Source organism: Acomys russatus, chromosome 14 (genome assembly GCF_903995435.1).
Source record: "Acomys russatus chromosome 14, mAcoRus1.1, whole genome shotgun sequence".
Classification (NCBI taxonomy): domain Eukaryota; kingdom Metazoa; phylum Chordata; class Mammalia; order Rodentia; family Muridae; genus Acomys; species Acomys russatus.
This window is the reverse complement of record NC_067150.1, coordinates 54,746,394-54,765,076: the sequence shown is the minus strand read 5'-3', so window position 1 is coordinate 54,765,076 and position 18,683 is coordinate 54,746,394. Positions and strand designations below refer to the sequence as shown.

The window sequence follows — 18,683 nt, the reverse complement described above, 5'->3', positions numbered from 1 at the left end:
TTCTCTTAACTGCTGGTGAAAGGTCGTCTCCTAGAGAGTGGTTTTCCTTTTGGTGTTTAATCTCTAATTGCTTTTCTTAGAAAAATAAACCCTTATTATTGAATCTTAAAATACAGGCTAAGCCCATAAGAAGTTTTCTGAGCACACCTACAGACTAAGACAGATTCAGGCACTGAGCCCACTTGATCATTACTTTCAGTGAAGCTATCTTCAATATTTTGTTCATTGTTGGATATCAGACCCAAGGCCTCTCAAATGCCCGGCAATTGGCCTGTCGTTGAGCCACGTCCCCAGCCTGACATATATTTTTACTTCATTTTAAATCTTTAAAAAATATTTATTTATTTTATTTATTGCATATGAGTGCTTTATCTGCAGAAGAGGGCATCAGATCTCATTATAGATGGTTGTGAGCCACCATGTGGCTGCTGGGAATTGAACTCAGGACCTCTGGAAGAGCAGGTGGCACTCTCAGCCACTGAGCCCCTTCATTTTAAATCTTATTTATTTATGTATTTATTTGTGTGTGCATGCTTGTGAAAAGGCCAGAGGACAACTTGCAGGAGTTGTTCCTCTCCTCCCACATGTGGGATCTAAGGATGGAATTCAAGCTGTAAAGCTTGGCAGCCAGTGTTTACCCACGGAACCATCTCACTGGCAGTATTTGTTTTTACATTATTTTATTATTTTTGAAACAAATTTTCATGTAGCCAAGTCTGGCCTTGAATTTCTAATCTTTCTGCCTCCACCTCCCAAGTGCTAAGATTATAAACATGTGTCAGTGTGCCCAGAATCTAGCATTTCAAAAGGCAAATCAAGTCATGCAGGCTATATATTATCATTTTGGTAAACTCATGTTTTGGTGCCAACATGGCGAAGATGAGACGATTAATGATTTCAGGAGCATTGTTCTAGGGGTCCACAATAAGAGTCAGTATTCCATCCTACAATTTCTGATTACATGGTGATTTAGTTCCAGGTCATCTGTGTCCAGAGATGTAAAATAGGGCGGAGAACAACCGGGTCTTAATGCTGGTGCTCGCAGCAACTCTGGCCAGTCCCGAAGCCACACAAACTTGATGGACATAAGAAAACTAAGAAAGCCTCTCTGGTCCACTGAGCCAGTGATCTCAGAGTTTAAAAGTTCTGACGAAGCTGAGACATGAAGGATGAAGCCGTTCCCATCAATCGTATCCACAACCCACATCCCGAAAGCTTCCTAATTACAGAAACCACATCCAGTCAATATAATACATATTAGCAATTTCCTGGTCCTTGGTAGGATGAAAATTATCCCGAAAGTTTACTTAAGATGGAAAAAATTATGTTCAGGTATTAATTTCAATTTAAAAGAGGCACTCGGCTCTCCGCAGAACTGCAGGCGGAGTGCTGTGAGTGTGGGCTAGCCACAGAAGGAAAACCGCGGGTCACTGGGCTCTGCATTACTCCTGCTACCACACACACTTAAGGGCGACTGTCACAAGACACGCCTTGCTTGAGATGTGTGTCTCCTCAGGGGTTAAATAAGAAGGGCAGCTGGGGACAGTTAGTTGGAGGTTTGATTATTCTGGAGCTATTAAAAACAGAAGAGAAATGTGGAGCATGTGCTAGCTCATCTCGACAAGATCTGTCCCTTTGTCATTTTTGTAGCTTGGCTCTTCGCTTTGACCTCAGACTTTTTATGAATGCTTAGGTTCAAAGAAATAAGTGGATTATGGGGCAGTCTGTTGGGTTATCGCATCCATTAAAACACTTGCCTCAGATCACCCTCTGAATTCAAGTATTTGATTGAACCTAAATCAAATTTTCTAGTTGTTCCTAGTACCTCCAAGTACCTTTAAAAGTAAAACTCACAAAGTCCAGAGATTGCCATTGGGGCTGGAGAGTGACTGCTGGTGGGTGTGAGGCCTCATTTGGGGGAGATGAAAATGTTCTGGAACTAGATAGCAGTGAGCTTGCTTAGGTCTGTGAACAAAACCACAGGTTTGTGAATTACATTGTGGCACAAAGTCATGCAGCATCTCGCAAGGGACTGCCGCTGCCTGTTCCTTCCCGCCGACCACCACTGGACCCTGACGCTGTAGCCCTGTTTCTCAGGGCAGCACCCACGAGAGCATCTCACTCAGCTTGACAAGCAAACAGGCTGACTTCCAGCTGAGTCCCATCCAGCAGTCCAGGCTAGGGCGCTCACCTAGGTCTTGTGACATCTTCCCAGGGCCCTCCACCACAGCCATTCTGACAGGAATCCTTTAAAATGAAGAGCAGGTCATTGGAACACAACGCTCTTGATTTTTTTCCTAACGAAAGTGCTAATTACAGATGGCAAAATCCCCGCAAAGGCATAGACACATTTGTTGTGATTAAAATTTCAGGTCCAACCCAAGAGCTACCTGTAAGTGTCCCCAGAGGAACATGGCCACATTAGCAGACCAAGAGAGCCCTCTACCTGTGTGTCTGGAGCATAGATTTTACTCACTACGTCCTTGACCTGGAAAGCCAGAAATAAATTGAGATGAGAGATTCTTGTCCTTTGTCTGTCCTGGCTGACATGGAGCGTTAGATTTTGAGCCGCTGGATGGTGTCTGAGGACCCATTTGTGCACATGGTAGGACACGTAGGGCAGCAGCCTCCTTTTCTGTGAATAAAAGATCCAGGTTTTTTTTTTTTCCTAGTGAGAATTACATTAAAGTCCTTATTTTCCAAGACTTTTATATAGCTCTGAGGATATAAGACGTTAGTAAGCATCTTTGTTCATTCTCCGTAAAAGTGTCATTGTCTCTACTCTATTTCAGCCAAAGACGGAGCTGAATGTGAAGATCATGCAGGACCCTGAGAATGCGCAGCACAGGGCTGCGGTGAGTGTGAGCTATGGCATCAGCTTGCCACACATTAATCAGAGGAAAGCCCAAGTAAGTGACGAGCGCCTTTAACTAGCTCTGAATTCTAAAAAAGCTTTCAAGCCACTAGTCAGCGGTAGAAGATAGAATACAGATTTTAAGTAAGACTGATTCTTTTGTCTTTGGGATTTTTTTTTTTATTAAATGAAATGAAGTGGCTTTTATTCTGTCTGTAATTAGTAATGTTTAAGAAAAATGTAGACTTATTTTAAAAGATCAGTTTGTAGCTCATTCCAATTATTTTTGTTGTTGTGACTGATACACCTTAAATGAGCTAGTGGCAAAATTTAACAGGGAAGTAGTAAGTTGACAAAAAAAAAAAAAAAAAAGAAAGAAAGAAAAAAGAAAAGAAAAGAAAGAATGAAAGGAATTTCGGGTATTTTGCTCAGTAGGTTTACCACTAGGAAAATCTACGGAAACCACACCACAGCATCCTTCCCAGCAGCGCACTCCCAGAGTAACAGTGCAACACGTAAACAAGTGTTCCCACCCCAAAGCTAGCGCGGCTGCATCTCCACCGCAGCACAGTGCTGGAGGCAAAGCTGCACCCCTTGCTGCTGGCTCCTGGCCGAGTTGCCCCAGAGGAAGCGCTGGCCTCTTCCTGTGCTGTGGATTTCCTGGGACATCTAGGAGTGGAGCTCTGTTCTAACTAGAAAACTAGTGGGGATCATTTCTAATAGTAAAAATAACTTCTAAGGTGAAATCTATATGTTTTAAAAATACATTTATAACCTTTGGCTTCTCTTGATGCTCTTAAATGTATATTTTAGTGAAATTAAAAGTAAGAAGATTACTTTTAGGATGAAATTTGACAAGCCATTTCTAACTTGCTTAATAATCACAGATCAAGTCATCCTGGTTCCCTTTGAGGAGCTTTTTCAACTGCCGAGGCCACTCTGGCGCTCAGACACTCGTGGTCTCTGTGGGTGCTTTATGTTCCTCTTACAGGTTGAGATTAAGAGCACTTTATCCTAGAAATATTTTCTAGCCTAATACATAACCAGAAAGTTAGATATTTTTATTCCTGTTGGAACTTTATTTAAAATGTCAGTGTGACTAATGTGAAGAGGTTTTTATCTGCTTCCCAGGAGCCCCAAAGCCCTTGAAGTAAAAATATAGTTTCTCTTGCTGCACAGACAGCAGCAGATTTCTCTTTTGCTGTTGTTGGTTTTCTTCCTCGATCTAGAATTAATATTGGCTTAGCTGGTGGAGTGCTGCGGCTTTGCAGCCTGGGGCAACTGCCGTGTGGCACACAGACTGTGGGAGGGCAGAAGTTTCTAGAAGCCCACCGAGAGACACAGGGGTGATGCTTCCCCTCATGGCTCCAGTACTCAGGCTTAAACACAGGGTTCAAAGCAGTCTTGACTTTAGGGTGGAACCGTGGCTGTTTGCTCTACTTGTAATAATTCACAAGTAGAACGGGCAGCACGTGCTTTGCTCCCGGGCCCTGGGGACAATGAGAGTTGGAGAAAGACCACTGCTCTGAGTGACATGTTAGTAACATAAACTCATTTATTATTTTCAAGACCCTTCTCATAAAAAATGACCTCCTAAAAATGACAGCAAGGCACTTTAAAATTGTACATACATTGTGTCAAAGTTGATCAAACTATTGGCCTTTCCATGGAAATAGCTGAGCTTACCGTTTCATGCTGGTCTCGATGTCAGCTGCCGGTAGAGAGACAGTTTTGTTTGGATATACGCAGCCAGTGTGTTCTCTGAAGGAAGTACTCGGGTATCTGACATTAAACAACCCTGTAGCACATCTGGGGGGTAAAATGCAGCTGTAGTTCACCTCTTTTTTATTAAAAAAGAAAAAGTGTTCTGAAAGCACCTGCCCAAACTATGGCCACATGTCGAGCACGGCGATGCACAGTTAACTAGAGAGGCAGTGGCAAGGCTGGCCCCCTCCGAGCACCTCTTCATACTTAGGAGGCTGCCTGGCTGCCCAGGGTCATGTGCTGCCCACATCTGTGCAACTCAAACAGCTCATCAACAGCCTGCGAATACTAATTCAGGCATTTTTGACAAGCAAATATGAGTACATAGTAAGTTTACACTATTAGTTATGGAAGCTGGTGTGTTTTTCCATCTGGTGAGAAGTTATCTTATTCCTCACCACAGGAGGTAATGGAAGATCTTGGTGCATTAAGCAGACACACACACACACACACACACACACGCACACGCACACGCACACACATGCACACGTGCATGTACAGCCACCCCAAACTATCATATCACAGAACTTGCCTTTAGAACATTATTTTCTGTGACCCTTTTTAACATAAAAGCATTTTCTTAAAAAAGCACTAAATGTAAAACCACTAATGATTTTAAGATCTCAAATGCACCTAGTAACAGCTGAACCTGTTCCGTGCGCTTGTCGGTTCTCACTGGGCTGCAGAGGCAAGCGCTGTGTTGCTCCTGTCTGCCTGCAGCATCTCGCTCCACTCAGACCGTACAGTGCAACGCACTAAAAGATCTGCAGAAAATTTGACTTTGATTTATTCTTTTCAAATAAAAAGGGTTTCTTAAAAGGCTTGAAACATGTAACTGTTAACATGAATTTTAAAAGAACGATTATGAATGCATAACAAAATAGCCAAACAAAACATCGCTGTGAATTGCTGCACAAATAACTCTGATTACAACTGTTATGACCTAGAAAAGAATCATAAAAGCATTTTTCTTTTTGGCATGCTATGAGTTGCTGGAGAATTATACCAGTTCTTTGGTCCCACTTTCCAAATAAATAAATATATAATGCTATGTAAACTTAGAACCTTTTATTTATTCATGAGGTTGGATTTAATGCTATGATGAGTTCTCAGCTTTATGAGTCATACGTTATACAGCGCTTCTCACTAACTTGGTTGGGTAGCAGCCACACTTCACAAATCATAGCTTCATTCTTTACTGTTTTCCTTGAGGAGCGCGGAGCAGTCTCTCCCACGGAAATCATTTCTGAGATGATAAAGTAATGAGAAGTGAGGCAGTTGTGCTAATGTCACATGATGAGAAGAAGGACCAGCAGTGGGGGTGGGGCGATTTCAAAACATGATTGTGTTTTAAGCCCATGCATATGGCCACAATTACAGTCACGACATAATTTGGCAACGGTAGCAGAATTAGATTTAAACAAATTGATGTTACACTGCAGTAATTCAGAACGAGCTTGTTGCATTTATAAACCATAACAAGAAGCAGAGTAAATTAATAAACCCTTCTTGTCACTAAAAATAAAAAAGGGAGTAATTGCTGAGATGGAGCTAACTTAGCAGATGACTACCGTCAGCATCCTTCCAGCCTACATGTGGCAAAGTGAAGGTCACCCCCATTTCAGATGACAAAGAGGGAACATTTTGTTGGTAAACAAATTAATCTTTGGAAAGGTCGCCATTTGTTTGAAGTTTTTATCCAGTTCTTGTCATCTGGAATCAGAGACTGACTGTCACCGCACCAGGCAGGGGTGCAGGCGAAGCCGGCAAAGCTACTTCTGTCCATTTCAGCATTCCTTGACAAAACTCCGCGCCTGATTGGGATGCCATGGGCTGCTGGTTTACAGCTGTCTCCGGACAGGAATGGAGGCCTGCCCCTGAATTCCAATAAGATGGGCCTGCATATTTTGCCTGCTGTACGCTGGCCCTCTGCCCACAAGTAAAATGTATCGTAGTTTGAGCCAGCAATTATCTCTTTTACTTCCTTCTGTGCTGCTTCTGTTCCCTTTTTGCGAAAACAGATGTGGGTATTCATTCAAGTCCGGCGTCTATTCTTGCCCACACCTGCCAGGGCAGGCTTTTGACAGAGGTAGAGTTTTCAGGAGCCAGAAGACAATTGCATGTAATTTCTCCGAGAGTAGGTTTTGTTGTTTGTTGTGTTGTGTTTTGTTGTGTTTTGAAGGAAACGATGATTCCACCACCCCCACCACCCCCACCACCCCCCCCCGCCCTCACCCCCAGGAAATGTGGAGTCAGCATCTTGTTCCCCCTCCCTTTCCCCAGGAGCATTTGGTAAATTAAATTAGTTGAACAAAAGGAAATAGCTTTAAAGACATTCTGAAATGCCATATCCTATTTATGACACACAGTTATTACCCAAGGACTGCGATGGCATGCGTGGCGTCCCCAACTCTAGTGGCTGCACACAGCCTTCTCTTGAGATTGTACAGAGTATTTTTTTTTTTAAGTATGCCTCCTGACTCACAAGCTGTAAGGTGTACCCCACCAATACAGTGGCGGCGGCGGTGGTGGTAGTGGTGGCGGCGGCGGCGGTGGTGGTGGGTGTGTTGTCTGAGCACTACTGCTGTCCTTGGAACAATGGGAAGTCTGAGGGACATGACATGGTGCTGGCTGGTGCTCAGCTCCTTCACAAACCTCCACTGTTCCGGGAGCATGAAGAAGCCATTAGAGGCTCTGTCCTCGTCAGTAATGCTTATAAAACACCAAGCTATATGAGTTCTCTTGTTTCTTTCAAATCCTATAGTTTGATGTTTTGGGGGGGGACAATCCTGCATGCATTCCCCAGCCAACCCTATGTTGGACTCATAGCACTTCGTAGCAGTTAGTGTGGTGATTCTGGGTCACACTGCCTTATGTGAGTCTCACTAGATGGAGGGTGTCCCAGAGACAGCCCCTGTTTCCTCATATGTAAGGTGCACTACTAAATTGAGTGTGTCTATCTTATAGAGTGGCATTGAGACAAAAATAAATTAGGAGATCTTGCTGCAAAGAAGTGTTCTGAAAGCATTAATTCTTAGTATAGCAATCCTCACATACTATGTATTGAACCATTGTTTCATACTATCAGTTAAAATTTACATTTTGGGAGGCTGGTCTGGACCAGGGGAGGACAACAGACTACTGCTGAGGGACATTCCAGTAATACTATTTAATAACTCATATAACCGTGTCCTCTCTCCTATACAAGCATGAGGTGGGGACCTCGTTTAGTGCTTGTCAAACCCTCCACTTCACCTAACAACGCTTTACACACAACAGGTGCTGGAGGAAGGACTGGCTCACTCTCTTGTCTAGTCTCTACTTTGAAGCTGTGTGCCCTGGTGTTGAGCGCCAAAGTGAAATTCTGATTTTGTCAGTCCTGATTTAGCCTGGTTGCCCAAAGTCTCCTCCTAAGGGGCCACCTGGTAGTTTTTCCTAGTGAAATGACCTTGCTCCTGGATTCACAGTACTGCCTTACTACTGCCTAGCTGTTTCCATGAGTGTTGCTGTAGCCTAGCCATTCTCCAATCTCTGTCTTATGGGGAAGCAAGCTAGATGGGGTGGCGGGTGGTGTGGTGGAAAGGGCTTGGGGTCAGGTGGGTTCTATTCTTGAACCCCAGGTAAGCAAATTAACCTCCCGAGTCCCTTAGCTTCTTCTGCAAAGCCAGGATAATGATGCCTACTAGGTACAGCTGCTATGGGGACTGCAGAAAATATCTTCACATTGCTGGCATGTAATAAATGCCTAGTAAGACTCGTCTGTCTGAGAAACAAATTAGCATTAACAATCTATTTTCCGCTCCCTCCTTCACACCTGTGCTTTCAGAAGAGACTCAGATTCAGCTCCCTTTACCCTCTAGCACAACGACGGCACAGGGCTTGCTGCTCTGCTTTCAGATTGTAGCAGAAAACTACAGTGAGTTTCAGAGAGACTGTGAACAGTTAAGTCACAATTCATTTTATGACAAACACTTTAAAGTGCAGTACCTAATGGGCAGCTCAGGCTTTATGTGGGTTCCCTAGTAACGGGAGAAGGGGCTGTCTCTAACATGGACACCGTTGCCTGCTTTTTGATCACTGCCCCCTGGCAGGGCTACCTCCCTAGGCCACAAGGGAAGAGGACTCTATCATTCCTGATGTGACTTGATGTGCCGGGGTAGGTGAGTGGGTGGGGTCCAGTGGGTGGGTGGGGTCCTCTTTTCTGAGGAATAGGGGAGGAGGTATGGGGGAAAAGGGAGGGAGGGTGGGACCAGGATTAGAGGCGGGAGGGGGCTATGATCTGGAGGTAAAGTGAATAAATAAATAAATTTTAAAAAAGAAGTAAAAAAAAAAAAAACATGTTTGCTTAATTTAGGTTCCAAATGATAAAGCATTAGACCACCAAGAGGTTAATGTGTGTGCATGCATGTTCATGGGTGCACACATGGATATGCAAGATGAATTTCTTATGCTTTTTTAATCAAATAGATTGTAGCTTTGTACTGGTCATATTTGGAAATTCAGATGTATTCATATGGACTTCTAAGACAGTCACATATATGAATAAACACAGAGTTTAAGGAGCTGATTTTGTGGGCTGAAGAGATGACTCAGCAGTTAAGGAGCACTTGTCACTGTAGAAGACCTGGGCTCAGTTCCCAGCACTGACATCATGGCTCACAGCCATCCATAAATCCAATTCCAGTGGATCCAATGCCTTCTTCTGACCTCTGTGGGTACCAGGCACACACAAGGTGGACATACATACATGTAGACAAGACATTCATATGCATGAAATAAGTAAATATTTTTTCTTTTCAATTTAAAGAGTTAATTTTCATGTCAAGGTCTGATCCCCAGGAAACCCAAACAAATGGATCGATGGGACTACTAGGACATGTGGGCTGTGGTAGCTGAAAGTCCCCTCATGCCTGCTTTGGCATAGCGAAGTTGACAGCTTCACAGTTGCAGCCCCCATCTTAGCACATGATGCTCTGCGTGAGACAGGGCCTCACTGCTCACTTCAAGCTGCTGCTTCTGGGATCTGAAATGAGCCATTGCTTTATTTTGTAGTCTAGGGCAGAAATGTCACTTCGTTTATTATGGCAGATACTGGCCAACAATAGAGTACTACTTCAAAATGTATATGTAATGTCCAGTACAAAATTAATCATTTTTTAAAATTGGGTGATTATGTGACAGAGAAGGTGAGTACTAAGATAACTGAAAAGGAAGAGGGACCATTGGGGAAATGACATCTGATGTGAGTCTTTTGATCATTCAGCATGCCCAGTGTATAAGATACAGCACTAAGCGCCTACTCAGACTATCTTATTTGACCTTTGTATCTATAGAATATATACCATTTATATGACTGTTTTGCAGATGAGGAAACTGAGAAAGGATACACCACTTGTCTAAGGTTGTGCAGTAAGAAAGGATGATCAGAACCAAATTTGTCATGAAATCTATTCTTCAGGGCTCTGTAACTGAGTCACTACCCACACATGCTCAGTTATTCAGGAACAGGAGTATTACTAAACGTTGTTAGGGGTTCTATCTTAAAGCAGAATTCCCTAATATTCTCCAGAGGGTCTGGATCATTTTAGCTAAAGGGAGTCCTGAGACTATAGTGCCATAACAAAAAACTGGTTATTTAAAATTATTTGTTGTTTTACTTTGGGATCTTTTTCATCTTGTATAGGCAAAATAAAATGTATAAATAAATTATAGGCAGAAATAGCTACAGGACTACAGTTATTACTTACAATTCTTGAATTTATAATCTGCCTTCATCAAAACAACTTCCAATACTCATATAGAGATATTTTATTATATGACATCTGAGCTCACTCAGATATATGAATATTTAGATAAGAATATAGATATACAATATTTTATATACTTATATTTTAAAACATGTGAACTTTAACAGAGAATTATGCTAAATTCTTATGACATTCACATTTATATGCGTATCAGCCTTCCATTTAGTCATAGTGGAAAACAGGGTCTACCGCTGGAAATAAATTCGAAAACCTTTGGCATGGAGTTTTACCTCTCCCCTGTGTATTTTCCTTTTCACAAGAGTAAATCCTCTATTTAATTAAAACGAAGTAGTGAAGCTCTACGGAGGGATTTCAAGCATGGGTGAACAGGGGAAGACAGACTGGGGGTAGTGGTCCAGGAAGGAACCTCTGTGCCGCCCCAAGTTCCTGACCTCATACTACCACTATGTGGATAGAAGGACCTAAGTCAACACACACACACACACACACACACACACACACACACACACACACAGGGGCCGACATATATGATAGGGTTGATGCACAGGGGGACTACAGATAGAATTATATTCTAATATAATCAGCTTCCATTTATTTTATATTAAATAATTAGTTTGTTTTAAAGACAGGGTCGTGTGTAGGCCAGGCCGGCCTTGAACTCTTGATCCTCCTGTCTCTTATCTCCAAAGCACTAGGATTACAGGTGTGCATCACCAAACCTGGCTTGGTTTTCTCTGCATTTTATTTCATATACCTACAAAACATTATTCTAAGAAGGGGTTCATAGAATTACCAGACTGCTAAAGAGATGACTCCCTTCAATTAGAACTCTCTTGATCAATCTTTTTAAATTTTTATTTATTTTTTATGCACATTGGTGTTTTGACTGTATGTTTGTGTGAGAGTGTTGGATCCCCTGGAACAGGAGTTACAGACAGTTGTGAGCTGCCATGTGGGTGCTGGAAATTGTACCTGGGTCCTCTGGAAGAGCAGCTAGTGCTCTTAACTGCTGAGCCATCTCTCTACCTGCCGATAAGTCCTTTCTTTCACAAAAATATCTACTATAAGACAAAGAATGCATCACAACAAAAGTCTGTCAAAAGTTGCCTTATTGTGTGATTGTTTTAGTACCCAAGGTCAAAGCGATGCTCTTCAGGCATGAAATATTCACTGCTCTTAGTTGTTGGTGAAGAAAATTTTCATATATATACATACACTGTTAACTTGAGATTTTTACAAGAACTATAATTTTGTGAGTAAAAATAGAAAACGTCATGCTCTGAGACAGGACTTGGAAAACTGAGCAAGAGGATCACCCAAATTTGAGGCCAGCCTGGGCTACAGTGGGAGACCCTACCTTAAACAAAAGAAAACAACAGAAACTCTTCATTCTCTGCCCTCATTATGGTTGCTTTTATGTCACAAGGATGGTAATGGAGCAGTGCAAACACGTAGCAGTGAGTTCTATTTAGAATGAGGGGCTGGAGAGACGGCTCAGAGGTTAAGAGCACTGACTGCTCTTCCAGAGGTCCTGAGTTCAATTCCCAGCACCCACATGGTGGCTCACAACTATCTATAATGAGATCTGGTGCCCTCTTCCAGTGTGCAGATATACATGGAGACACAACAGTCATACACACAAACAAACAAAAGCAGAAGCCAGGAACAGTAAAACAGCAAGCAGCTCCATGGCATTAGCCATGAGAGAAACTGGCCTGAAAGTAGACTGGCTTTCATCATTTTTTCCTAAGAGGCACTTGAGATGGATAAATACTGCTGCTGCGCTCTCCAGCCTTCTAGTCAATTGTTGCTTAAACTGTACTTGAGTTCAAGTATGCATTCGCAGCCTCTACAAACCTGTCTGGTAGAAGAGAAAAGAGTACCACAACATGGAATGAATCACTGTACACATCTTTTAAAGGCATGGTCTCAGTGGCATGTGCATAATATAAACCCAGAAGATATTTATTTGAAGGTTAGGGTATTATTAACTAGGAGTTTGGGTAGAAATGTGGATTCACATCATCTTTTGATAACCAAATAATGATATGGTGTAAGTGTTTAAAGGTGAGAAGCCTGAAAGCAGCCATATGTATATACACAGCCTGAGTCCAAGGACTGAGGTTTCAGTGCTACCTTGTGTCTTGGCCACAAACCAAGATACAAATCCATTACTTACTCTTGAGTTAAGTAATCACATTCCTTTCCTTCATGCAGGTGTTTGCTAGTGTGTTCTCTGCGCTGCATGCACCCACGTGCCTCTGCACCTGAGAGCCTCTGCATGCACGGCCCAGGGAGTGTCGGCTGTCCTCCTCTACCGCTGTTTGTCAGGAGACAGGCGCTTTCACCACACCAGAGCTCAGTGTGTTGGCTAGGCTGCTGGGTCTGTGAGCCCCTGGGATCTGCCTGGTTTTGCCCCCAGCCCCATGCGTTAGAGGCACACAGTGCCATGCCTGGGTTTTGATGTGGGCGGTGGGGATTCAAACTCAGATCGATATGCTTACACAACAGGAGCTCTTATCCACAGAGCCATACCTCAGCCCATGATGTCTCGTTTCTATATTGAGAAGATAGAATGGCTTGTTCAGAGTCACCACAGGGGCCACAGCCCTGGCTGTGTAACTCTTAGGCCAATGCTTGCCTGATGCCTTCTAGAACGGCCAGTTCCTCTGATGGAAAGCAAGTAGGAACAGAGGAGGCTGTTGGCTGGGGGCTGCTGAACTGTAGGTGCCTGGAGAGGTGCTGTGTGGTCTAGAAACAGATGCAGTGCTGCCCCCACAGACTGGGGTGGACAGTCAGAGTCAGATGCAGTGCTGCCCCCACAGACGGGGGTGGACAGTCAGAGTCAGATGCAGTGCTGCCCCCACAGACTGGGGTGGACAGTCAGAGTCAGATGCAGTGCTGCCCCCACAGACGGGGGTGGACAGTCAGAGTCAGATGCAGTGCTGCCCCCACAGACGGGGGTGGACAGTCAGAGTCAGATGCAGTGCTGCCCCCACAGACGGGGGTGGACAGTCAGAGTCAGATGCAGTGCTGCCTCCACAGACTGGGGTGGACAGTCAGAGTCAGATGCAGTGCTGCCCCCACAGACGGGGGTGGACAGTCAAGAGTCAGATGCAGTGCTGCCTCCACAGACTGGGGTGGACAGTCAGAGTCAGATGCAGTGCTGCCCCCACAGACGGGGTGGACAGTCAGAGTCAGATGCAGTGCTGCCCCCACAGACAGGGGTGGGCAGTCAGAGTCAGATGCAGTGCTGCCTCCACAGACTGGGGTGGACAGTCAGAGTCAGATGCAGTGCTGCCCCCACAGACGGGGGGTAGACAGTCAGAGTCAGATGCAGTGCTGCCCCTACAGACGCGGGTGGACAGTCAGAGTCAGATTTTCCCAAAAGATGCACTTGGAATTGATGGATGGCCTCAGATGGGCCTCTGAAATCTAATTGTGTGGCCTCAGTCTGGATCGTAAAAGGAAGGGCTTTAGGCACATGGCTGAAATTAGATCACTTCGGCTGCTCTAACTGAAGGGCATCTTTAGAATTCTTCTGAACAATCTCTGCCCCTTGATGTCCTCATTGATTATTACACTTTATTTCCTCTCCCTTTGGCTATAAAGCAATAGTACTTTCTGGAATCACATTATCTCCCGGACTTGTTAGATGTTCGTGAAGCGGCCTAATTAGAGTTCTACAGGCATTCCTCTCCCTGACGATTTGCATAAGGCTTTGTCCCTCTTATATGAACAGTCGTGCTAGTGGGATGGCTTAGCTTTTCTCCTAAGCCTGCCTTTCTGTGCTAATGCTGCATGCCTCACTGCTGCAAGGATGGCTCCTGTGACCCCATCTGTCATCTCCACATGGCATTCCCTCTTCCAGCATCAGCCAAAGCAGGACTTGCTGAGGTGGAGTAGTGCAGACAAGAAGGGAGGACAGAAAGGTGGGTGATGCCTTGAGAACACGCTCCGCCCTCCCTCCCACTGCTCACTTGCCCAGGAGCCTGGCTTCATTCTGGTGTTTTCCACAATATGATATATTTTCAAACTTATTGTCTGTTTGTGCTAAATTGAAAAAAAGAGAGAGAGAGAGAGAAAAAGAGAGAGAGAAACATCCATAGACTTTTTTTTTTTTTTTACTTCCTGGCTTTCTTCCACTTATAAAAGAATTAAATCTTTAGAAAATGATATTGAAAATTATAATCATAGACTAGGTGTCCCCACCAGGTAGATAATAAATGATAAACTAGCTCCTCAATGCTAGGGTACTGAAGCTAGGGCCTCCCGCAGGAAGCAGCCCCTTTAGTTCCATCCGTATGCAGTTGGATTTTCAGAAGAAGCTTTCAAGTTCCTGTTTTATTTTCCCTGAAATTTCAGGATTTAAAAAAAAAATGTTTGCTTAGATGATTCTAAAAACTCTGCACAGACCTAGGAAGGCGGCTCATTGGTAAAGATCTTTTCTCACCAGCATGAGGACCTGAGTTCAATCCCCAGAACCTATGTGAAACAGCTGGGTGTGGTAACACATGTTTGTGACCCTCGGTCTGAGAAGATAGAGACAGGAGGGTCCCCGGGGCCCAGTTAAGCCTAGTTGGTGATCCTCGGGCCTATGGGAGGCCCCATTTCAAAGGAAGCTAATAATACCCAGGGTTATCCTGTAGCCTCCATGCGCGTGTGCACATACACACACACAGACACAGACAGACAGACAGACAGACAGACACACACACACACACACACACATACACACACACACACACTCCATAATCCTGTATAGCTTGAAGAAGGCAATCTCTAGGCCCAAAATGTAGAGCCATCCTTTAGAAAGAGATATGATGGATTGGGGTACAATAATATTGGTATCATCTGGGGAGATGGCTGGCAGCTAAGTCTCCTACAAAGTGTGTATGTGTGTGTGTGTTTGTGTGTGTGTGTTTGTGTGTGTGAAGGAATAAATTTTACCAGGATTCAGATTTTACTTTGCCTAAATTAGTCATCTCATTGATAGCCCAATTGGCATGCCACTTTGAGCTACAGTGGCCAAGCAGACTAAATGTTCAGCTTGATCTCATGAGCATAGACTATCTTATTAGAGAGCCACTCAGAAAGCCCGTCAGAGGCTGCCCAGTGAGCAAGGAAGCTGACACATGACCCTGAGTTAGGTGATCGTCACAGTGAGCAGCATCACATGTGTATACTTCTAAGTGCACATCCATGAAGCTCCAGCTGCCAGACGGATGTGAAGCCACCCTGGAAAGCAAGTGCTGTGTGGACACAGAAATCCTGACTTGGACCTGGCTTTTTAATGGAGAGTAGCTACAATCTTCTTGGACTGACTGTAAAGTGTGCTGTGCCGAGCTCCTGATATCACAGTCACAGTCAGCTCTGTGGGATAAGTGATGGTGTCACCTTTGGACTGGTTAAAATTCTTTAGCTTGGGACTGGAGAGATGGCTCAGACAGCTAAGAGCACTGTCTGCTCTTTCAGAAAGCAAGTGTTCTATTCCCAGCACCCAGATGGTGGCTTACAACTGTTGGTAACTCCAGCTCCAGGGGATCTGATGCCATCTTCTGGCTTTTGTGGGAACCAGATACACACATGGTGTATAGACATGCATGCAGGCAAAATGTTCATACATGTAAACTAAAACTAAATCGAAAGATTCTAAGGAAACTCTCCAATAGTATCACTAATAACTGCGAGAAAGACAGATGAAAATCCTGTAATGTCAGCGCCTGTGCTCTTGGCCATTGCTTCCCCAGAGGCTTCTGCATTAGGTACTTTGCTGCTGCTGTGACATATTCCACAGAGAGGAGGAGAGTTGGTTTGGCCCACAGCTCCAGACGGAGAGTCTGTACATACTACCTGATGGCAGGAGCAGGAAGCTCCTCTCTACTGCACACAGGGAGTGGAGTGAGCCAGCTGGAAGCGGGTGAGGCTATACACTCCCAAAGCCCAACCCCAGTGATGTGCTTCCTCCAGCCAGGCTGCACTTCCTAAAAGTCCCATAACATCTACAAATAGCACCACCAACAGGGGACCAAGTGTTCAGCTACATGAGCCAACGGGAACATTTCTCATTCAAACTACTGCAGATACTTTCCTTTTTTTCTTTTTAAGATTTATTTTTATTATTATGTATACAGTGATCTGCCTGTATGTAAACCTGCATGCCAGAAGAGGGCATCAGATCACATTACAGATGGTTATGAGCCACCATGTGGTTGCTGGGAATTGAACTCAGGACCTTTAGAAGAGCAGGTGGCACTCTTAACTACTGAGCCATCTCTCCATCCCCAGATACTTTCCTTTTCATAAAAGACCACCTGCCCTTAACTGACCCTCTGTGTTTTTGATAACACTGATCTGACCACTTTTCTCTTGGGTGGCTGTTATTAAACATGACTTCTGCACAGAGCTGGCCACATTGACTATGCATCTTACTTTTCTATTTAACACTAGAGTTGGGGCAGTGCTGACATATTGTCCGTCACTAGCCTGTAATTCCTACCTCAGTTCTACAGTGTCTGGAGTTTCAGAAACTGAGAGGATAATGAGAAGGGTAAAATCCCAGAGGGAGCTCTTGTGCGTGAATATTCTTGAGAGAAATCTCTTGGTAAGCAATACTGCTGCTCTCCCAATGTTCCCTAAGACCTAGACTATAGCTTCTCCTCCATGTTCAACTGCTGAAGGGCTAGACATGTACAGCGGCTGCATTCACCTGTTCTCAGGCCCTGCATGAACTTAAGAATTCGATAAAGGAATTTCTCTGCCTTTGTCTGGGACAGCAGTGAAAGAGTTAACTCAAGACATGGGATGAAAGGAGCTGATATGTTTACATGGAACTTTCCTGTCTAGACTGTAAACCTCCTAAGGGCAGGAACATGACGCCCAGCATGGGTGGACCCAACTGTGCTGTTGCTTTCTGTGGATTTGGCTAATGACTTGGCATAAACAACTGGTTTAAGACCTGTGTGATTGAGATCGGCTGTCTTAGCTTCATTTAAGTAATGGAGTGCCATGTGCTTCATTTGACAACTTTTGTAGAATGTTCCTCTTCTGGACCATTAAAATATTTTCCAGGGCTTGCTAGGGGCTGACAGATGGCTCAGCAGGAAGAGGTGCTTGTGTACAGGCCTGTTGTCCGATCTCTGGATCCTACATGGTGGCAGGAGGGAACTGATTCTCAAAAGTTGCTCTCTGACTTTTACATGCATGCTATGGTGTGCACATGCATGCGTGCGCATGCACGCATGCATACACACACACACACACACACACACACACACACACACACACACCCTGTACACAGGTTTCTTTGGTAGAACTGATTTTCACTTGCCTAGATCACCACAGCATGCCTTAAAGAGCTAGTGACTTGACTGGAAGGCCTTTTCTTCTTTTCCTCTCGCTCGCTCCTCTTGCAAGGCAGGCAGGGGCCACTTGTCTCCACTTTCATATCCTCTGTCATCTTTGCAGAGCAATTTGTGCATCGTTAGTACTTACTGGATGGTTTCTTCCACTTGATATAACCACACTGAACATTTGACTAAGACAGCTTCCGTAGAGCAGCAAGGGGGTGCGGAGGGTCTAGCTTATAGGTATGTTTTATACGCACGCTACTTCTCACCTCCTGGCGTCCAGCCCCACATACCACTCTCTTTAGGCCACTGTAGCATAATCCAGGATTTGCTTCTTGGGCATGAGCCCAGCGTGCAGGTGCTCAATGTAGCAGTTGATGAAGCAAACATGAGGTTTCAGTCATTCTAATAGATGATTTTCTTTAAAAGATTTACTTTACTTTTCATTCTTGCGGGGGGTGGGGCAGGGTGAGTGCAGGTGACTCTGGAGGACAGAGGCATTGGATCCCAGGAACTGGAGTTATAGGTGTTTGTGAACCTCCTGACGTGGGTGCTAAGAACTGAACTTGGGTGTTCTGGAAGAGCAGTATGTGCTGCTAGCCACTAAGCCACCCCTCTAGCCCCAAGTGCATGACTTTCTGATTATGACACGTTTTCACCATGTCATTGGGGAAAATATGCCAGATATAATAGTCAAAAGGTAAAAAGCTATATGGCCTGAGCCCTATGCAGACAGACACCGGAAGCGCTTTAGTAGGTGGTTTTCTTCATTCTCCCCTTCTCCCTTCTCGTTTGTCCTCTCCTATCAAGTGTAAATGCACCTAGAAAAGACACTAAAACAGAACGTGCAGGACCTTTGCCAACAAAGCTCCAAAACCTTAAGGAGCCACTTGAATACGTAGAATGCTATGTCATATTTCTGAAGAGGAGAAATGCATGCAGCACACA

General features: G+C 44.3%; 1 protein-coding gene across 1 annotated transcript in view; it reads left to right on the top strand.

Annotated features, from left to right (window-relative positions):
- Iqch (IQ motif containing H) overlaps positions 1–18,683 on the top strand; it is a 189,672-nt gene that overhangs the window by 31,236 nt on the left and 139,753 nt on the right. Inside the window, exon 5 of the mRNA XM_051155744.1 lies at positions 2,793–2,909. Coding sequence (XP_051011701.1) covers positions 2,793–2,909 — 117 coding nt within the window. The remainder of the gene's footprint in view (positions 1–2,792; positions 2,910–18,683) is intronic.